An 18446-nucleotide genomic window follows, 5' to 3' on the forward strand; every position below is an offset into this window, starting at 1 on the left:
GAAGATGATCATTCGTTGTAGGGGAGCGATAATCTTGATAGATTAGACCCACATTCCTGCATAAAGACCATAGCTTGTCGTGAAGAGATACATTCAGCACAACTATGAGAAAATGCCAAAAATTATTCAGATTTCTATTGACAAGAAGTTCAGAAGTTATCTTAGAAAAAATGAAAAGAAGAACAAAAAGAAATGAAATACCGAGTGCCAACATCTACTTCTGCTACCTCCATCATCAGAACAAGCTGTCACACCGGCTAGACTTTTACCGCGCCATCTGCCTCACAAAAACGACTCTCCTTAGAGGCTTTACTAGTAGTCTTCGACCACTCCCGCTAAGGTTTTTCTCAATACCCTTAGTCATGACTTCAGGCTACAAACACAAGGGTTCAATAATAACATCATCGAACAACACCACGCTACAGTTGACAGACGTAGCAGAGGAAACATAAGGCAGATGTTCAGAAAAAAAATACTAGAAGCATCTTTTCAATGACAGCATAATACAATTATGGTCAAAGTTTGACACACAAGCTATATACTAGGGGTTGTGTATTTTAATAGTTATGTTCAGACCTGCCAGACAACTTGATTCTCCTTACTAAGCATTTATTACTAAGCACAGTGACAGGGAACATCTGCAATGAGAATTACACGCTGATAAACTTTCTATGTACGGTATACAATAACTTTTGCATTCCTTCTAAACGCAATCATACTGCTTACAAAGGTTGCAAGTTGTCGTCGCATTTATTATGGCCTCCAGTGCAGGGCGTTGTTATATCAAAGCTCCCTCAATTCCGTTTACCAAGTACTCGCCGATTCCTTCTCTCCAAGATAGATAAAGTCACTTTAAACTCATCGAACCAGGATATACACCGTGAACTCAGGCCCCCTCGGGGTTCAGTTTATAGCCCCAATCAACGTCCCATTCCACTTCCGAAGATACTGCCTCTGGGCCTGAAAATAGTAAAGTTTTCGATAGCTCTCGTATATACGGTGAGTCACCGGCTCTAAGCGGCCTTTAGCGGGTTTTACGAGCGTCAACCCCACTGACCAGCTATTTATGAGCTTGTTAAACCCCGCATCAAGTAGTTCCGTTATGGCATATTTGCCCGAGCATAAGCACATATATAAGGGTTATCCCTTCCAGTAAGCCAGATCCATGTTCTACGTCTGAAGCACTGAGCAAAAGCCATCCTGAAGAGAAAAACAACTCAACACCATCATGAAACTCTACGACTCTCCCGCCCCCAACCCCATGGCTGTCCGGCTGTTCATCCTCGAACGCGGCGGTCTGAACCTCGACGTCGAAGTCGTTGACACTAAGACTCTCCAGAACCGACGCCTTCCGTATCGCGCGATTAACCCTCGCGGGGAAGTCCCCGCCCTTCAACTCGATGACGGCACGATCCTGACTGAAGTCACGGCCATTTACGAGTACCTGGACGAGATTGCCGCTGGAGGCACATCGCTCTTTGGCAATACGCCGGAACAGCGTGCCGAGACCCGCATGTGGCTAAGGAGAATGGATCTGGAGATTTGTCAACTGGTTATTGCTTGGATCAGGAATGATCCTGCTACTATCGATCTCTATAAAGGTCATCGAATCCCGACGCCTGAGGCGAGAGTGAATCAAAAAGTGATGGTTAATCAAGCGTTGAACATGCTGGATGATCAGCTGGAGGGGAAGACTTGGCTATGTGGGGATAGGTTCTCTGCTGCTGATGTTCACTTTTATGGGTTGATGAAGTTGATGACTATGAGGTTCTGTGACTGGGTGCTGTTGCCGGGACGAGAGAACTTTCTGGCATATTGGAAGAGACTGGATGAACGTGAGGCTTCGAAGAAGGCTTTGCAGACTTTTGCGGCTAGGGTTGAGGTGTGATGCACATACTGGGTCTCCGAGGGAAAGTTCCCATAGGATCATATCATTGACCCTTCCCGACTAGCTAGCAATACAATGGTGTCAGGCAGATTTGTGTTACTAAGTCCCGAACATATACAGACCACCCATCCAGACGTTTTACGGTTCTTCTCAGTTGCAACAAGCTGCTAATTTCTTCTTGTCATTGTTAGTTGGTTTTATTCATGCCGAGGCACTAGAGAAAGTCCTTGTGTCTTGGGAAAGATTCCCATAAAATCTTCCACTTTCAACGTTCATTAAAGAGCATGGTTGCTTCTGGTTTCTTCACTGCACTTGCTCAGGTCATGTCGAAGCGGACACTTCCAAGCCTCGGGATCGTTGGAAGAATACGAAAAGTAGCCACTGCGTAACGAAAAGCAACTAGAGGTCGTTGGACGCCAGAATGATTAATTATTTTTGGATGATTCAACCTCTTGTCTGCATGGTAGCGTGGTTGGTCTCAAGTGCCAGTTTCTCCCGCTTGTGTTTGACCCTCCACCATGCGGAAATAGTATCCGTACCTTAGCCCAACCCCAGATCTCACGTCTCACCAAATCCCTGGAAGTCACCCATCTACCGAAGACACTATCTCATAACAAGGTATAGTAAGAGACAGCTAGTCCAACTGTCAACTAGGCATGTGAATGTTTACAGGTGTCTATGTATTATTAAATCCCTTTTACTCCTCGCTATCAGCCTCCATATTCTTGTTCCTGATTAGCAACAAGGCTTGGACGACGCTCAAAGCAATTTTCATCCGCAGGCACAGCCATGAGAGGCTGAGCTCATTACCGTTCAAGTGCCTGTCCGGTGCCCCAATACAATACCACTTAGTACCAGCATATTCTTAGTCTAATCAACGATAAATAGTTGCAAAAATTGGGAAATGAAAGACTATTACGTTCACTGTGTATCAAGAGCAAAAGCATTCTTTTTGACTAATTTCTGTAATGGTTGTTAACTGGTAACAACGAAGTCTCTTCCTGGCCTAAATTCGAAGGGACCCTAGCGGCCTTGGCGGCCCATCCCCCCGCTCAATTACCAGCAGCGCCAATAATTGGCATTTGAGCTTGATTGGTCTTATGGCATATCATTCTCACAAGGAATCCGTTTCCTCCTTCGTAGTTTTTCTTAAAAAAATCTTACACATATTACCAGATATTGACAAAATCTGTTCGAAGAGTGCTCATTAGACTGTTGCCAGAGTTAATTTAGCATTCGAGCATAGACACAAACTTATGTAGGCTTTTTTTTTGGGACAATAATTCGTACAGGCGGTGCCATTGACAATCTGACAATACAGTCATTGCAGCCAGTTTGAAAGCGCTCAAGTCCGAGTCTAAGCGAAAGTTTGAATTTGAGACAGCAATCTCGATACGCCCTAATGTCCCACATCTCCCTCTTTTCATCGTCGGCTGTAGCCGACAGCATTCCTCATCGAACGGACCCAAAATTCTACGAGATCTAAGTGTTGAGTTGCCAGATGAGTGACCGTTACCATAATGATAATTATTCTCACCGGGTGCTTCGGCTTTGAGATTATAGAATCCATGGCTTTGTCTCAGATTCCTCTTGTGAATGGGCCTTTTAGGTAATCCTGGCCCCCATGCCATCACATTGAAGTGTCACAGCCTCGATCCCATCTATGGTGGTCCTGTGTTGTGGAATGACCCGTGTGATCCTTCTCTGCACACCCTCCACTACGCTGGATCAAGCTTCAGCCACTAAAGCGCTGAAGACATGTATGTCGCTCCTAAGTGGTCCGCAGGGCGTAAGATCAACCCACTGTACCCGCTTCCTCTAGATTTTTGGCCCCTTTTGGCCCCTTTGGCCCCCAACATCCTCGCTAAGCATTGCCGATACCCCAAACAACCCGGGGCAATAAGCCATCCTCCAGCAGCTCTCTAGATCGGTGGGACCATCAAACTCATGTAGTATGACGCTCGGTTCGAAAGAGGGAGAATGAAGAGACGTCTATAAATCGCGACACAGCCTCTCTGTGTTGCCCTCAAGATCCGTTGTCCCTAGTCATCCAAGAAACTGTTTCATTCTTAGCCAATCTACTACGACTTCTCTCACTTGTCCAAACCTACAAGAAATACAACCGCAACAATGAAGACAACCCAGCTCATCCCATCCCTCCTCCTTTCCCTCGTCCCCACCCTCACCCTCGCCGATGGTGTTCCCTCAGGCGCCGAGCTCTGCGTAGGCCAAGGTGCCGGCAGCTGCCAATTCGCCGCGTACCAGCTCCAACCTACCGATACGTGCGAAGACCTTCAAAAGAACGCCGCCTATATCTACGACCACGAATGCAACCTCATCGGCCACACGGAGAACTTCGTGGAAGGAGACGCCATCGACTCGCAGCTGCCGTATACTGTCGATATCAAGAACATTGTTGGCGGTCCCTCATGTGCGATCAAGTACGAGATTGCCTACAGTGATGGGTTGTACGGATATGGAATGCCCTCTGGTGGTGTTTGGGGCAGCTGTTCTGAGAGTGGCCACCAGTGTAACTGGTACCGGGTGGCTTTTGATTGCCCTGGATTCTAGAGAAATTTGGGTTTAATCTCGTGGGGTGGGATAGCGTCAGCCTGCCCAGTGTGGACTGTTCAAGTTTCTTGTTTAATTTGTATATATTGTCGAGGAAACACCAGTAGTTGTGGGAGTTACTGCTGATACCAGCGTCGGTTATAGTAATTATCCGTCAATAACCAACGGAAGATGCTACAATGAACCGTTTTCAGAGCTAGACAATTCATTCATTTGTCCCTAGTGACCTCGAATATCTTTCCGGAATAACACTTCCAACCAGAGACTTTATTATGTCTCGTTTCTTTCTATATGACTGATACTCTTCCATAATGCCAGGAAAAGCATCACATTGATGTCGCCGGTGACATAAATTAAGGCCCCCTTGACAGCCTTCGGGCTTCCCCGAACGAAGGTATCTGTGTGGTATCACTTGAGAGATTTAAGAGGGTCTTCGGCAATTGGGTTGAACTTTGGCGTATAGATTTTGTAACAACTTTTTCCCTCCGTGGGCGTGGGAGGTGATGTTCTGAGTGCCACTCTAGTGAAAGAGAGAATCTCAACCCCTATAGGGGCTAGCCCTCCCTCAGTCACTCGCATTACCTCTGCTGCAGAAAGGAATGCCTTTTCCCAGTGGCCAGTCATACTATGACAAACTATGCCCGGAGATAACCCGATGATTCTGAGTCATGTTCCATCCAGTATGGTAGTCCTAGACCATGCCACTATTACGCAGTACCACTCTCAATAGATTCCAGTGACGTGCGCTTAACACACTTACCTAATTCCAATTCCTCACCCAGATGCAATGGCAAGTCTTCTTTAAATGATTTGTCGTTCCGGTGGAAGGTCTCCAACGCCCGGGCCTTAGATTGAGCCCTTCTTCCTTTCCGAGAACAAGCTTGGGATCCAATCTATTGCGATGCAAGATAGCAGTAGGTATTCATTACCAAAGTTGCTGTGGTTCAGCCAATGCCTTGCTTGCTTACCTCCTATATTGCAATTGGCGTCTCCTTCCCGTTCCCAAATTGAACCAAGCGTGCGAATGATAGATAGGGCTCCCAGAAATGACCCCACTGCCATACCTACTGCTCCGGTCGGCCAGTATATCAGTTCTCCAGATTAGCTACGTCAACTTTCGGCAAGGTACGAACCTCAGGACGTGCGTTCGAGCGATCCCAGTCTCGCACTTCAACCCACGTTGGCTCGGCATTGCTCTATAACATAATAAAATTGTACGAGAACAGAAGAAAAAAAATGGCAAGCAAACCAAAAAGCCATTATAAATGGGCAAAAACATACAACAGAAGGGATTCGCTGGTGGTCACCCACCCAACTACTAACCTCCCGGCGTGTGGCTTAAGTACGGCTGAGCGGACGGGAAGCCCTGTTTTCCACACCCTGTGGTCGTATGTACCAGTTCATTTAAGACCATGGGTAATATAGTGCACATTTTCTCGCTTAATTGCGAAAAGGGAATGGTGCATTCCAACCCTCTTCGTACTCAAATGCCAGAACCCTTAAGAGGTTGTGACACGTGATAATTCATATTTACGGAGACAACGACATTACGTCAGCCACGATAGGGTTCTGGTTCATCAATGACTGTTAAATCAATAGTTCTATGTTGGGTTTGTATAGCATTTGTCTTCATAATGGACTCGATTTGAGGGAAAGCGTATGCTTTGCTATAGCAGTACGTGAAAGAGCATTAGATTTCGCACTATTCATTAGCAGTTGGTCCGAGAGACAGTCGGCTTCAATCACTGGTGTATAGTATTGAGATACGGTGAATATATATAGCGGGTGCAGCAGGATGAACATGACACTGCTGATGAATTGGTAGCACGATAAAGTTCGGAGCGAGGTAGTACTTATAGAGTACAAGCTCTTTTGTTCTAATAACGAGTGTAGCATTACAACTAAGAGGATTTGTTGTGTCAATGTCTTCAGTATAGTAAATATACAGTACGAACACCCTCCACGTCATATATTGAACATGATATAGCTGGAACATAAATAGAAAATCACATTCCAATCTGGTATCTACTAACCTGTCTGTATATACGCATATATACTGGTATCTATTTTTACTCCTCGCTAGGCTTAACATCGTACTCCACATCCGTCCGAATGATATACTTCGCTCCCTTCCGTACCCCTGTCCCCTCATGCAACAACGCCCCGTTCGCCTCTCCGTGTGGGAAAATGGCAACGGCTCCCATGACAGGGCGCACGGGGTATGCATTTAGCGTCCCTTCCCTCGCGGCCGGCATGAAGAAAGTTGTCTCACCACCCTCGAACTCATCATTGAGATAGAGGAGGAAGGTATACATGGAGCTCTGCTTCTTATCCTCCGGCGAGGCATCATACACATATGTATCATCGGGAAGGATACCCGACGGCGGCCAAGCGCCGTCAATGTGACACCGATACTCGGCACCAGGGACGTATCGGTATACCCGGAAACGACGGTTGATACCGCGAACGAGACGGCCATTGATCGATTGGGGCACGTACTTGGATATACGTGCCCAGAGCATGTCGTGGAATGTGGTGTCAATCACCCAGTAGAAGTTGTGGGCGAGGATGCTCATGTCGCCGTCTTCGCGCATGGGGACGTCGGGCAGGAAGTTCACGGATTCGCCGGCGGCGATAATGGCCCTGCATTCGGATGGCGTAAGGACGTTCAAGGCCAGTCCGAGGCCTGGGACCGCAGGGTGGGGGTGATATGTGATCGATGGGCTAACGGGGTCCAGCGGAACGGCGTTCGGACGTGTAGTATAGAGGAGAGCGGGGTGATGGTTCGGAGGTTTGCGGAGGGGGCCAGGCGTCGTTTCGATAATACGAAGGGCAGCGGGGTCTTTCGGAGCTTCGTTCAGGATCGATTTATCGAGGACGGAGGCATATACTTGGAGGGGAGTGGTCTGGGGACGGAGGTCCCAGATGGACTGGAAGGCGATGGGATCCGTAGAGTCGACGGCATTCGATCTGAGGTCGATGGGAGTGCTGACACGTAGGATGGCATCCAGAACGCCGAGTAGTTCCAGGTCCTGAGGGGTGCGCTCGAGGGTAGCCTTCTCGCGGGCTTCGGGTTGGGTGGAGAGGCCGCTGACGACGTCGAGATCTCGTACCCAGCGACACAAGGCTCCGATTTTGGGTTGTTCACCCCGGATTCTCATCTCGGCAAGCAGGATCTTTGCTTCCAGGTATCGTTTGTCGGCCAGGGCGCCGGTAATTCGTGCGGTCAGGTTCGCGCCCTCTACCGAACGATTAATTGCCACTATTGATTAGAGACAGTGTAACAGCATACCGGCATTGTTAACGCCCGTAGTACAGGCCTGGCGGAACTCGTAGACCGCCACCCGGAGATCCTTGCATGCTTTCGACTTGGTCAGACTGGGGTACTGAGTCAAGGTCGTGAGCGTCTCGACGGTAATTTCGAGGTCCTCGTCGGGGACGACGGTGCTGAGGTTTTTCGGCTCTCGACTGGCGCCATCGGGAGGGGGTGTGAGGACCGTGGATGCAGCCTTGGGGACCTTTTGCGGGAGATCGGCTTGGGCGTTGCGCTTGCGCTTGGCAGCTTTCGACTTGGCCATCGTTATCGGTGAAGTTGATGGCCAGCTGGGGGGGGGGGGACAATGGCTGCTGATAACTGACGGATAACCGGTGGGGATGCGGATTTCCCACAACTATTTTTGCGGCAGTCGAGAACCCGATTATTAAGCCTGGCCGACCCGCCGTGGATTCTGGCAGTGGCAGTGGCACTGGCACTACTAGGGAATGACATGCAGGAAGTGGGCAATCCAGCAAGAATTACAGTTATATCCGGGGGTTTTGGAGACGATTAGAAGGGATAGGTTACTGTGAAAGAACAAGGGGCATCACCGCTCTACAATCACGAGTGCAATGATTTCAGAACTGGGGTTGATTCACAATGCCGGGAAGTGCTGACTGGCGAAAAGATCCGGATGACACCTTCTATCCCATTATCTATTCCTGAGATAGAGAAAGCACCGTGCTCTGCTGCTCCGTCCGGAGATATAAGGTAGTCCCCGGAAACGGTCGCAGCAGCCAGTCCACCGGGTAGAACACGCAAAGTCTCTGGGGGGTACCGAATTGAAGTAGGTAGAGGAAATTGAATTTTTCGTTTTTCATTCATCAGAATACATCATGTTTTATAGATATATCCCGACTGTAGGCAAGATCCCATATTGTTCGCGTCTTCCGGAACTCCCGCGTTATCACTGCCATTTGCCAGATATGAACTAAACCTCACAAAAATCCCCCGATTTAAGCGGACTTGGCCTTGGCGGCCTCACGACCCTTGCCAACACGCTCAAGGATGGCCTCACGGTCCTTGTCGAGGTGGAGCTTCTTGATGACGACCTTGGAGGGGTGGAGGGGGATGGGGACGCTCTGGCCGTTGCTCTTGTCGCGGCTGATGCGCTCGACGTGGATGGCCCACTTCAGGCGGTAGACGCTGGTGACCTTGCCCTCACGGCCCTTGTTGCTGCCACGGACGACCATGACCTTATTCTCAGTTTAGCGAGTGGATTAGATGTCGGGTTAGAATCAGCCTTGGCTCACCTCGTCGTCCTTGCGGATGGGCATGGAGCGGACCTATCAAACGACTTGCGTTAGAACCATATTCTCCCAGCGTTGTTTCGTCATGCCTGATGTCTCGGATTGGATGCTTGTCGATTGGATCTGGTTTTTGTATCTTCCTGCCAAATCCCCAACTCGCTGGCCTGATCCAGCCTGTCCCCGACCGGAAAGAAAGAAACCATGCCAAATCCATCTCCGCACACACACACATAATCCCAGGGGCTGCAAAAAAACAGGAATCACATCGGTCTGATCGAACGTACATTGTACTTGGCGCGGAGCTCGCTCGAGAGAGGAGCAGAGAGTATAACGCGGCGCTCGCTGGAGGGGGCGTTGAAGTGGGCGGCGCGCGACTTGCGGCGAGAAGAGGCGAGACCTGAAAACATCACGAAGTTCAAATTAGTATGGATTGGATTGGCGAGATCGAGAAAAATCGACAGAACAGGACGACGCACTGGAGTTCCTGACAGCCATTGTGAATATGCCACCTAAAGGTCGTGGGAGAACTCGGACGGGTGTCGTGAGGGTCGTCGGAAAGGTCGTCAGGAAGAGTCTTACTGCTTTGCTGGATCTGTTTCGTTTGTGGCCGAAAATTCGGGCTGTGCGTCACATGACCCCCCGCTTCGCCTAGCGGCCAGGTCAGGCGTTGTGATTGGCTAGCGTGGGTTTCCGCCCGCAGCCATTCTCGATGCTGACTGGAGCCCGGCTCGATTGCTCCTTAATTCAGAGGGTACAGTAGGAGTCCAATTGATTATTGTAGATGGTAGGAAGAGATAATTGATGGAACGGCTAAGAATAGTTACCATGTATACTGCACTCTACATAAATCATGATATCTAGAATTTCTAGTGGAGTATCGTCTTTTTAACTCACTATATGACCTTCGAAACATTTCTAATAAATTGTTGTATACTTTTGTCTCCATTTCTTTACACTTATGCAGGGGCATTTAAAGCTGCTCCCCGCGGGAGGAACTGGCTATACTCCCTACCCGATTAGGACAGGTAATAGGGCTGCCCCGGAGTTGATATACCACCCTGGTATGTTCTTCTCCAGAAACACATGATTTAATGGTGAAGATTATCCAATTTATTTTACTTTCGAAAAATGTAGTAATTTTGCTTATTCTCATGATAAAAGCCCAAATATTCGTTCATGATGGTTGATATCCTGATCCCGAGGTTCCTGACCGTGGAACTATATATAATGGGTCCTACTTACTAGTATACAAACTGACTCTAATCACCCACTTCTGTTAATCCATCAATCAGTTCATCACCATTGATATTCACGTCATCGCCTTAGTCACACTAGCACTACTACTCTTCCCTCTCCAAATGAACTTCCTCAATTAATTGTTTTGCATCCCAATGAGAAGGCTCACCGAATCCCTCATGATCACCTCTCACGAGGCTACGATAAGATATGACGAGATCGTTGAACACGTGATACCGCGCTCCATTATCTCATATCATAATGCTCACAATACCTATACTTGAGTAAATTTAAATATTCTGTGCGATAAAACATCGTCATCGATACTTTCTATATCAACAACTCCACCATGCTAGTCGGCTTTATACGCGCCTCCTAAATCGGTTAGTGGCATTCGAAATGTCACGCTGAACTGAAGAGCAAAAGAGTATTATTATCATTACTAGTTACTATCATCATATGTCATCATAACAAGATAAACACCCATGATGTAGAGAAGATATCGATCGCTCCAAGCCTAACTAACCGCCATTCTACTTCGCCGTGAACCTACTCCTCGCCCTCAGCGTCGCCCCAAACCGATAAAGCGCAAACATTCCCGCAATGCAACCCACTGTCAACCCGGCCAGCAGACTAATTCCAGGTCCAACCCCTAGATTGACATACAGGGGACGCGCAAAGAGCACCGCACCACAAGCCAGCGCACTGCGCATGAGATCATTCCCTGCAAACAGACTCGCCGCGTACTGCGGGTACGTCATGGGGATGTAGATGAAGATGCACTGAATCACAACGTAGATGCCAATCGTGTAGATCAGGATACCAATCACCGAAACGATCCAGTGCACCGAGGTGCGGGAGGTCCATCCGAAGAGGAACAGTCCGATCGGAGGCAGAAAGCAGGCGAAGAGGGCGGGAATGAGGCGTCGTTCGGGGGATTGGAGACCCTGTGTTCGGATCTCGGGCTCAAAGATCTTATTCAGGTAGATAAAGTAGGCGGGGACGGCGATGGCGAGGGCCACTGCAATGCTGAGGAAGACGAGGCCCATTTGGCCGAGGTTGAAGTGGTACATCTCGATGTAGACGATGGGGAAGACTTCGAAGAAGGAGTAGTAGATGCCGTAGATGAGACTGGTGTAGATGTTGACGAAGAAGATGGCGGGGTCGAGGACTACTATTTGCAGGGGCCGGTAGAGCGCCTCCATGGCGACTGCGGTGAAAGTGAGCTTCTTCTGGTTGATTTCCGACTGGGAGAGGAGTTTGTCGTTGCCGGTCAGTCGGCGGAGGCGTCGCGCGCGCTGGAGGAGGATGGCGTCTGGGAAGGTCTCGGGGAGGAAGAAGAACATCACCACTAGGATTGGTGAAGACATCCAGACTGTCTCCCACAGTGACCAGCGCCAGCCCTCGACGGGGACACTGAATCCCGAGATGACGGGTCCCAGGGCAGGGCCCAGAGTGGCAAAGGCAGCCCATGCTGAGAGACCGTACGGTAGCTTTAGGAGACTGAATACATCGCCGATACTGGCACCACCGGTCGCAAGGCATGGGCTGCCGAAGAAACCTTGAAGAAATCGGAGGACGAGGAGACCTCCGAATGTGTTGACCACCGCAGCACCAATGCTGAAAAGGATGAACAGGAGGAAGGTGATGATGTATGGAGGGTTGCGTCCGACACTGGGGATCTCGCTAAGCGGGGAGAAGATCATCGGGCCGATGCCGTACCCAAGAACGTACAAAGCCAAGCCTAACGATGCAGCTGTCGAAGAGACTCCGAACCGTTCTTGAATCTGAGTCGCGCTAGGGGTGTAAATGGACGAGCCCATGTAGACGACCAAGGTGTAGAGATAGATCTGAGAGACGACGACTAGCTTCTTGGTAGTGGTCCAGTTCTGGGGATTCTCGGGATCGCGCGTGGTATACCAATCAACCAGGATTGTACCATCTGCGGTCTTGGTAGGTGCGATAGGTCGGCTAGGAGCCTTCTGCAGTGCTTCTGTTTGCGTGGCAGCTGTATAGATACGTGCCAAGTCCGTTTGGGTCTGGACCTTTTCCACGTCCGCCATCGAAGGCACGCGGGTCAGTTCAGTTGTGTCCAGGGTTTCTCCGTCTGGAGATTCGGATCGAGAGGGTTTCTCTGTTGTATCTTCGCGTTGTTCATCCTCCGCGTCGGATTCGGGCTTCGGGGACGGCTCGCCATCCCCTTCATGAACGAACAGTGTCGGGGAGGCGGCTCTGTCGGCGTAGCAATGAGGGCATTGGAAGTCCGGACGTTCCTCAGGGTGCAGTAGAACTTTATTTCTGGTTATCCAGCGCAGCAGTTGGCCGGCTGTACTGTTGCGGATGAGGCCTTCCATTGGTCAGAAGACTGTGTGCTTTTCTTTCTACTGACTAGATGAGAAATAGAGGAGCTTGACTGATGCGAGAATGCATATTCCATAAGCGCCATCTTCGTGGATTTATACCTATCGTGAAGCTGTGCTAGGATATTCGTTCGAATTATTCAGCGTTTGGACAAAGGCACCTTCTGCTTCCATGGACGAAGGAAGCGGCCATTATTCAGCCACCAGGTGTCGTGCTGCATTGGTGGTGGTTGCGATAAGATGTCGACGATTACTGATCAGAGACGAAGCCACGCCATCATCGACAGCTCTAGATACGAGAAGATGCAACATGAGCTGGACTCGTGTTTTCCATCGCATTCGGTTGGCTGGCTTGGTAAGCGTATCTTAGAGTTTTAGCAGCCCATGGAAAATCACGTCAGCCCTAGTAGCGTGGGAAAAAAGCATTGGCAATCTGACTCAACAGCTGACAATTAGATGTCAACCGTGCACCAAGCGCAGAGAATGATCTGTGCAGTTTTCGGGCATTAATAATGACCTGTCAATTTTAGATTTCGCAAGATTACCGCGAGGGAAAGCTCGGGGATCTGTTATGTCAACACGCATACTCGGGTGGAGAGCCCCCCATCTCCACTGACTGGACTACTCAAATAACTTATCTCTTCGAAATGATCCCCACACGGCACATGGGAATTTGAGGCTCATCTCCTACAGCAGTAGTGAGCAAGATTGATTTGACGTGTCGCGGCTACACAGGCTAGATGATCACCGCTTATCAGCCTCATCCTTTCTATCCCAAAGGTAATTCCGACATCAAAGGCCTGAGCAAAACTTCAAATCGAATGCCCTCTGTCAAGCATCTTACGGAATTGCTTCTCTCGAGCGTCGCATGATGAAGGCGACAATTTCTGTAAATTGGTGGACCGGACATGGTCAAATCCTCTTGTGACGGTCGCTGTGGCTAAATAGTGGCTAGGTGGATATTTATAACTAGAAATGAGAATTTGTATGAAACTAAAGTCGAACCGGGCAATTCACTGTCGAGATCATTCAGCTCATATAAATTCCACTTCGTCGGACAGAATCGGCGGGCCAGTCATCCGTGTCAGCCTGAGGCAAGATGATTAGTGTCGCTGCTGGCCAATCAGAGCCATGGAATGTGGCCGAACCGCCGATCCATTCGGGGTGATTCTACCCGTGGATTAGATCGAGCTTCACCGTGACTTGTATAAGCCCGAGTTGAGTGAGCATTGCTCCCTTAATCATCACCATCATCAACAATCTGTATGTATCGGAGACTTTTCTGCACTCCACTTACCATGCGTGATGTACAGAATATGGCCGTAGGTATTTATTACCTTGCGACCACTGCCCGCCATCATGTTTGGCTCAAGCGAATTTATCCCATCTTCTACCTTGCTGCAACCTGGATTCCAAGCACTCGTGGAGCACTATGGCAACTTTGCGTCAGTATAACAGTCTCCGAGACGCCGTGAGGGCAGACATTGCCAGGATTCACACTTATTCCGACAGCTCCTCGGGGGTCGAAACGAAGGCATCTGCCCTTCTCCCTGGTGTGCAAATCTCCCGTCCAGACGAGCAAGATGGCTCTCTTACCTTTTTGGTTGGCTGGAAAGACGGCGATCTTAACAGTCCTCAAAACTGGAGCCGCCTCAAGAAATGGTTTTGCACGGTAGCAACCTGTCTAATCGCCTTGGCCATCACCATACCCGGTACCATAGACGCCCCAGTTTCTGATGCCTTTAATGAACACTATGGCGTGGGCGCAATTGCGGGGTCCATGACCACCGGTAAGTCGACCTTACGAACGTCTGAAAATGCCAGGCTGATTGTGTTTCCCGAACAGGTATGTATCTAATAGGTGTGGGCTTTGGCTCGCTGTTTGTCGGTCCTATTTCGGAGACCTTTGGCCGAAATTTTGTCTACTTCACCAATCTGGCCCTTTTCATGCTGTTCGTCATGGGGAAGGCACTGGCTCCTAATTACGGAGCTGCTATTGTCTTTCGCTTTCTAACCGGTTTCTTTGGTGCCGCCCCGATGACCGTTGCGGGTGGCACGGTGGGTGATCTTTGGAGCCCTCTCGAGCTCACGTTTAGCCTACCATTTGTAACTTTGGCATCATACTCTGGGCCTATACTTGGCCCTATAATTGGAGCTTATATTCCAAAATCCGCATTCATCTGGGTTGACTGGATCTCACTCATCATCGCCGGAGCAGTCCTCATATTCGTGGCCATATTCCAGCCAGAAACCTACGGCCCGTTGCTACTGCAATGGAGAGCCAAACATCTTCGAGATGAGACAGGAGATTGTCGCTACCAGGTCGATGAGTATGCATCTGCCAGCTCTCTCGGTCGTCGTCTTCTTGTCAATGTCTACCGTCCATTTCAGATGACTTACATGGAGCCAATCATCCTGGTTTTCTCCTTCTACCTGGTCCTCTTATACATTGTATTGTTCACCTTTCTGAACGGGTTTCCCTTCATCTTCTCCGACACTTACGGAATCTCCACCTCCCTCACTTACGTCATCTTCGTGTCCATGCTTGCGGGAGACGCCGTTGCCCTCGTGCTCATACCGATCCTCTATCGTTGGACCAAGCGGGCGGCGGCTAAGGCTGCAGCCGAAGGAAAAGCCCTACAGGCGGAGGTATCGCTCTACTGGGCAATGGTTGGGGGCTCGATTCTGATGCCAATCTCCCTGTTCTGGATGGGATGGACCTGCTATGTAAGTCGTCACTGGCTCGTTCTGCGAAACCCCAACATTACTGACAGCAGAACACAGCCCGGTGTCAGCATCTGGTCACCAATTCTTAGCACGTTCGTTTTCGGCTACTCTCTTGTCACCATCTTCACTGCGACGTACCTCTACATCTGTTTCGTGTATACAACCTATGCCGGTTCCGCCCTCGCCTTCGTTTCGTTCAGCCGATACGTTATCTCGGGCGCGTTACTACCCGCATCCGTGCCGATGTACCAACATATGACTCCACACTGGGTGCTCACCATGGTGGGTATCTTGGCTACCATCATGGCTCCTGTGCCATTCTTACTCTACCGCTATGGCCACCGGATTCGGGCCATGAGCAAACACGTCCAGAATAAGGCTTAAGCTACTGGCGCGATGGTGTTACACAGATGACCAGCACCCAGTGTGAGGTGCCGTTAGACATAGAGTATATGGTATAATGGATAGATCCTGTTTTTATGAGCTTTTCTATTCTTTTATGGATCTGAAACTTAACTGTAGCAGATCTGTGGCCTATGCTGAATGGTGATTTTATGCGATACATCGTAATAATAATGACGAATGATAGACGCCTTTTCTTCCTTCTAAGAACTCAGCATCACAATACAGGACTGATTAGCCACTACTTCGAAGCCTTGGACTACAAGAAGCCCGCTTATCTGTCTCACATTGAAAATAGATGCCTGATATTCAAGGCGCTAGCGTCATCCACTAGCGCCTGGGCACGCCGCCCTCCTTTGCGCTTTCTCACTCTCTCACTTATTCAATCTCACTGACTTTCCTAATGTCTCCCATTACCTTGCTTTGTTACACCTTCGTAATTGCTGACTCTCTTGCGCAGTGAGAAGCAACGCTTTGTGGAGCGCGTTGCAGCCGGTCAATGGCCCCGACTGACCGCAGTACAGCTGCGGAGTCGAGCGACACCAGGGACAATTCCCCGCAGCACGACACCTATGCCGCTCCCTACGGTCGCTCCTGCGTAGACTGCTCACAGGCCAAGTGCAAGTGCATCTACTCCAAAGCCAGCGAGAAATGTCAGAGGTGCGTATGTTGCTTACCTGTTTAGTTGCCATCATAACGAATTCATAGATGCCAACGCCTGGACAAGGAATGCCGCCAGCCTGCTACTACCCGTCGCTCGACCAAACGAAGATCAGCCGTATCTAAGAATATATCGAAGACGAACCGGCTGGAGAATAAGATAGAAGATTTGGTTGCGCTGCTCCGAGCTGGCGTACACCCCGGAAATGCTTCTACAACTTTACTCAGAGAGCTGGCGCAATTACCCGAAAACCAGAAGTCCGCCAGCAGTAATGCTGCGTCGCCACCAGGCCGATCTGACATCTCCATGAGCAGCTCGGGGCTCAACTCAATTGATACTCGTCGCACAAATGACACAGAGTCGACGCCAGAAGCTAGCCTGTCGGACGGCGGAGGCTCGTTATCCACCGGCGCATCGGCCGAGCATGCCATGGAGCCGACAGGCATCCAGGCAGAGGAATATTTTACTATATTCCTCACTAAGATGCTACCGTGCTTTCCCTGCCTGTATGTCCCGTCAGGCACTACTGCAGAGAAACTTCATCGTGATAAACCATTTACCTGGCTTTGTATCATGGCTATCGCGTCCAAAAGCAGCGCACAAAGTCGCATTCTCTTTGATCGCATCAAACACACGGTAGCGCAGAGATTGGTGCATGAATATTCATGCCGTGAACTTGATATGCTACAAGGGCTTTTGTTATATCTTGGATGGTATGTAGTCAGTCATCACGGACACTGCCTGTCGGCTGACATGCGGTGTCAAGGTCCAATCAGCAAGTCTACAACAAAGCCAACATCTATGTATTTGCACAGTTAGCGACGGGGATTGTATACGAAATGGGTCTCTTCAATCCAGAGGCGAAGGGGAAGCACATGCTGCTGTGCGTTCATCCAGAGCCACACGAAAACCGCACAGCACCCCCGCGCCAGGTTATGGAGGAGCGCAGGGCTGTTCTGGGGTGCTTTCTACTGACATCGACGTAATGACTCCCCATGACCCCGCCAAATCACCATAAATGATGTACTAACCTCATTCAGTATCGCGACCTTCCTTCAGCAGAGTGAATCTTTGCGTTGGACACCTCACTTGGAGGACTGTCTTCGCCTTCTTGAAGAGCAGCAAGAGTGTGCCAATGATGGTATTCTTGTGCAGCAAGTTCGACTTCAATTAGTCACGGACAGACTAGATCTGGGTAGCAGGTATGGAGGTTCATCGAGCGTTGAGTCGATGCGACCGTCGCCTTCCGTTTATCTCCGCCCAATGCAGACACAGCTGCAGTCACGCCTCCAGGAAATTATGAGAAGACACGCCTCTCACTCCAAGGGATATAGTCAGTGTTCGAGAATACATACACTACATCCGGCTTCCATTACTCATATTGGCTAGAAATCGTTCTTTTGCATCATTACAATACTTCGTTGAGTCTCTATGAGTCTGCACTCCCGAACGGTGCCATTTCATCAACTGTTAATGTGACGTATGAGCACCTCGACTACCTGTACGGATGTCTTGACGCCACAAAGTCATGGTTCGACGTCTTTTTGAGCATACCTCCTGGGGAATACATTGGTTTCCCATTCGCCGTATTCTCACAAATGGTCCAAAATCTGGCAACTCTCTTTCAGCTCTCAACTCTGGAGAGTCCGCTTTGGGATACGGCCAATGTTCGACGAACGGCCGATATCTTGAAGATTTTGGACACCATCGTCAGTCATATGAGTCTAGTCTCGACCATAAATGGCCTGGATGGAGGTCCTGAAGCGGATATCTTCTCTACAATAGCTCAGACATATCATGCTGTCCGCGTGGGGTGGGAAACGAGGCTAGATACTGATCCTATAGGGTCATCTCTGGTCAATCCAGTCCCACCAATCCTTTATCAGACTCTTCCCAATACCCAGCCTATATCGTCGGATGCTTTGCCACTGATGGGGGATAATGACTGGTTAACAGATATGCTGAACACCATGAACCAGACCGAAAATGGATGACCGGACTGGTGCACAAACCAAGCCGGATGTACATGCGCTAC

The 18446-nt window shown here is 49.5% G+C and overlaps 7 protein-coding genes across 7 annotated transcripts; 4 read left to right on the forward strand and 3 right to left on the reverse strand.

Moving 5' to 3' along the window:
- The first annotated feature begins 1080 nt into the window (after positions 1-1080).
- Positions 1081-2008, forward strand: BO87DRAFT_377573 (glutathione S-transferase family protein). Its single transcript, XM_025623585.1, has one exon. The coding sequence runs from the start codon at positions 1229-1231 to the stop codon at positions 1886-1888; it is 660 nt and encodes a 219-aa protein (XP_025478432.1). The 5' UTR covers positions 1081-1228; the 3' UTR covers positions 1889-2008.
- A 1931-nt stretch (positions 2009-3939) lies between these two features.
- On the forward strand, positions 3940-4509 carry BO87DRAFT_407612 (uncharacterized protein). The gene has a single exon (XM_025626090.1). It carries the CDS (start codon positions 4019-4021, stop codon positions 4457-4459), a length of 441 nt encoding a protein of 146 aa, XP_025478433.1. The 5' UTR covers positions 3940-4018; the 3' UTR covers positions 4460-4509.
- Positions 4510-6385: 1876 nt separating this feature from the next.
- Positions 6386-8074, reverse strand: BO87DRAFT_377575 (prolyl hydroxylase family protein). Its single transcript, XM_025623586.1, has 2 exons — positions 7752-8074; positions 6386-7700 (listed from the first exon to the last, which is right to left on the reverse strand). Exons 1-2 carry the CDS (start codon positions 8035-8037, stop codon positions 6529-6531), a joined length of 1458 nt encoding a protein of 485 aa, XP_025478434.1. The 5' UTR covers positions 8038-8074; the 3' UTR covers positions 6386-6528.
- A 208-nt stretch (positions 8075-8282) lies between these two features.
- BO87DRAFT_416831 (60S ribosomal protein uL24) lies at positions 8283-9526 on the reverse strand. Its single transcript, XM_025626773.1, has 4 exons — positions 9502-9526; positions 9310-9422; positions 9029-9061; positions 8283-8971 (listed from the first exon to the last, which is right to left on the reverse strand). The coding sequence occupies exons 1-4, from the start codon at positions 9518-9520 to the stop codon at positions 8732-8734; spliced, it is 405 nt and encodes a 134-aa protein (XP_025478435.1). The 5' UTR covers positions 9521-9526; the 3' UTR covers positions 8283-8731.
- A 1097-nt stretch (positions 9527-10623) lies between these two features.
- BO87DRAFT_387716 (MFS transporter) lies at positions 10624-12615 on the reverse strand (the record flags this gene model as incomplete). Its single annotated transcript, XM_025624825.1, has 2 exons — positions 10624-10673; positions 10815-12615. The coding sequence occupies 2 exons, from the start codon at positions 12613-12615 to the stop codon at positions 10624-10626; spliced, it is 1851 nt and encodes a 616-aa protein (XP_025478436.1).
- A 1094-nt stretch (positions 12616-13709) lies between these two features.
- On the forward strand, positions 13710-15827 carry BO87DRAFT_336960 (MFS general substrate transporter). The gene is made up of 3 exons (XM_025620543.1): positions 13710-14411; positions 14468-15348; positions 15406-15827. The coding sequence occupies exons 1-3, from the start codon at positions 14054-14056 to the stop codon at positions 15730-15732; spliced, it is 1566 nt and encodes a 521-aa protein (XP_025478437.1). The 5' UTR covers positions 13710-14053; the 3' UTR covers positions 15733-15827.
- A 330-nt stretch (positions 15828-16157) lies between these two features.
- Positions 16158-18405, forward strand: BO87DRAFT_407617 (uncharacterized protein; the record flags this gene model as incomplete). Its single annotated transcript, XM_025626091.1, has 5 exons — positions 16158-16410; positions 16459-17124; positions 17178-17393; positions 17452-17744; positions 17801-18405. The coding sequence occupies exons 1-5, from the start codon at positions 16250-16252 to the stop codon at positions 18403-18405; spliced, it is 1941 nt and encodes a 646-aa protein (XP_025478438.1). The 5' UTR covers positions 16158-16249.
- Positions 18406-18446: the final 41 nt, after the last annotated feature.

The sequence above is a fragment of the Aspergillus neoniger genome (genome assembly GCF_003184625.1).
Source record: "Aspergillus neoniger CBS 115656 unplaced genomic scaffold BO87scaffold_21, whole genome shotgun sequence".
In the NCBI taxonomy this organism is placed as follows: domain Eukaryota; kingdom Fungi; phylum Ascomycota; class Eurotiomycetes; order Eurotiales; family Aspergillaceae; genus Aspergillus; species Aspergillus neoniger.

Bases quoted from the DNA above. Each gene is read 5' to 3' on its own strand.
- BO87DRAFT_416831 (XM_025626773.1), bottom strand. The intron at 9,062-9,309 runs GTACGTTCGATC...GTCGTTTGATAG, and splicing joins AGCTCCGCGCCAAGTACAAT to GTCCGCTCCATGCCCATCCG. The intron at 8,972-9,028 runs GTGAGCCAAGGC...ACTGAGAATAAG, and splicing joins CCATCCGCAAGGACGACGAG to GTCATGGTCGTCCGTGGCAG.
- BO87DRAFT_407612 (XM_025626090.1), top strand. From the start codon at position 4,019: ATGAAGACAACCCAGCTCATCCCATCCCTCCTCCTTTCCCTCGTCCCC.
- BO87DRAFT_377573 (XM_025623585.1), top strand. From the start codon at position 1,229: ATGAAACTCTACGACTCTCCCGCCCCCAACCCCATGGCTGTCCGGCTG.
- BO87DRAFT_377575 (XM_025623586.1), bottom strand. From the start codon at position 8,037: ATGGCCAAGTCGAAAGCTGCCAAGCGCAAGCGCAACGCCCAAGCCGAT. The intron at 7,701-7,751 runs GTATGCTGTTAC...ATCGTTCGGTAG, and splicing joins TACGGGCGTTAACAATGCCG to AGGGCGCGAACCTGACCGCA.
- BO87DRAFT_336960 (XM_025620543.1), top strand. From the start codon at position 14,054: ATGGCAACTTTGCGTCAGTATAACAGTCTCCGAGACGCCGTGAGGGCA. The intron at 14,412-14,467 runs GTAAGTCGACCT...TTTCCCGAACAG, and splicing joins TGCGGGGTCCATGACCACCG to GTATGTATCTAATAGGTGTG. The intron at 15,349-15,405 runs GTAAGTCGTCAC...AGCAGAACACAG, and splicing joins GGATGGGATGGACCTGCTAT to CCCGGTGTCAGCATCTGGTC.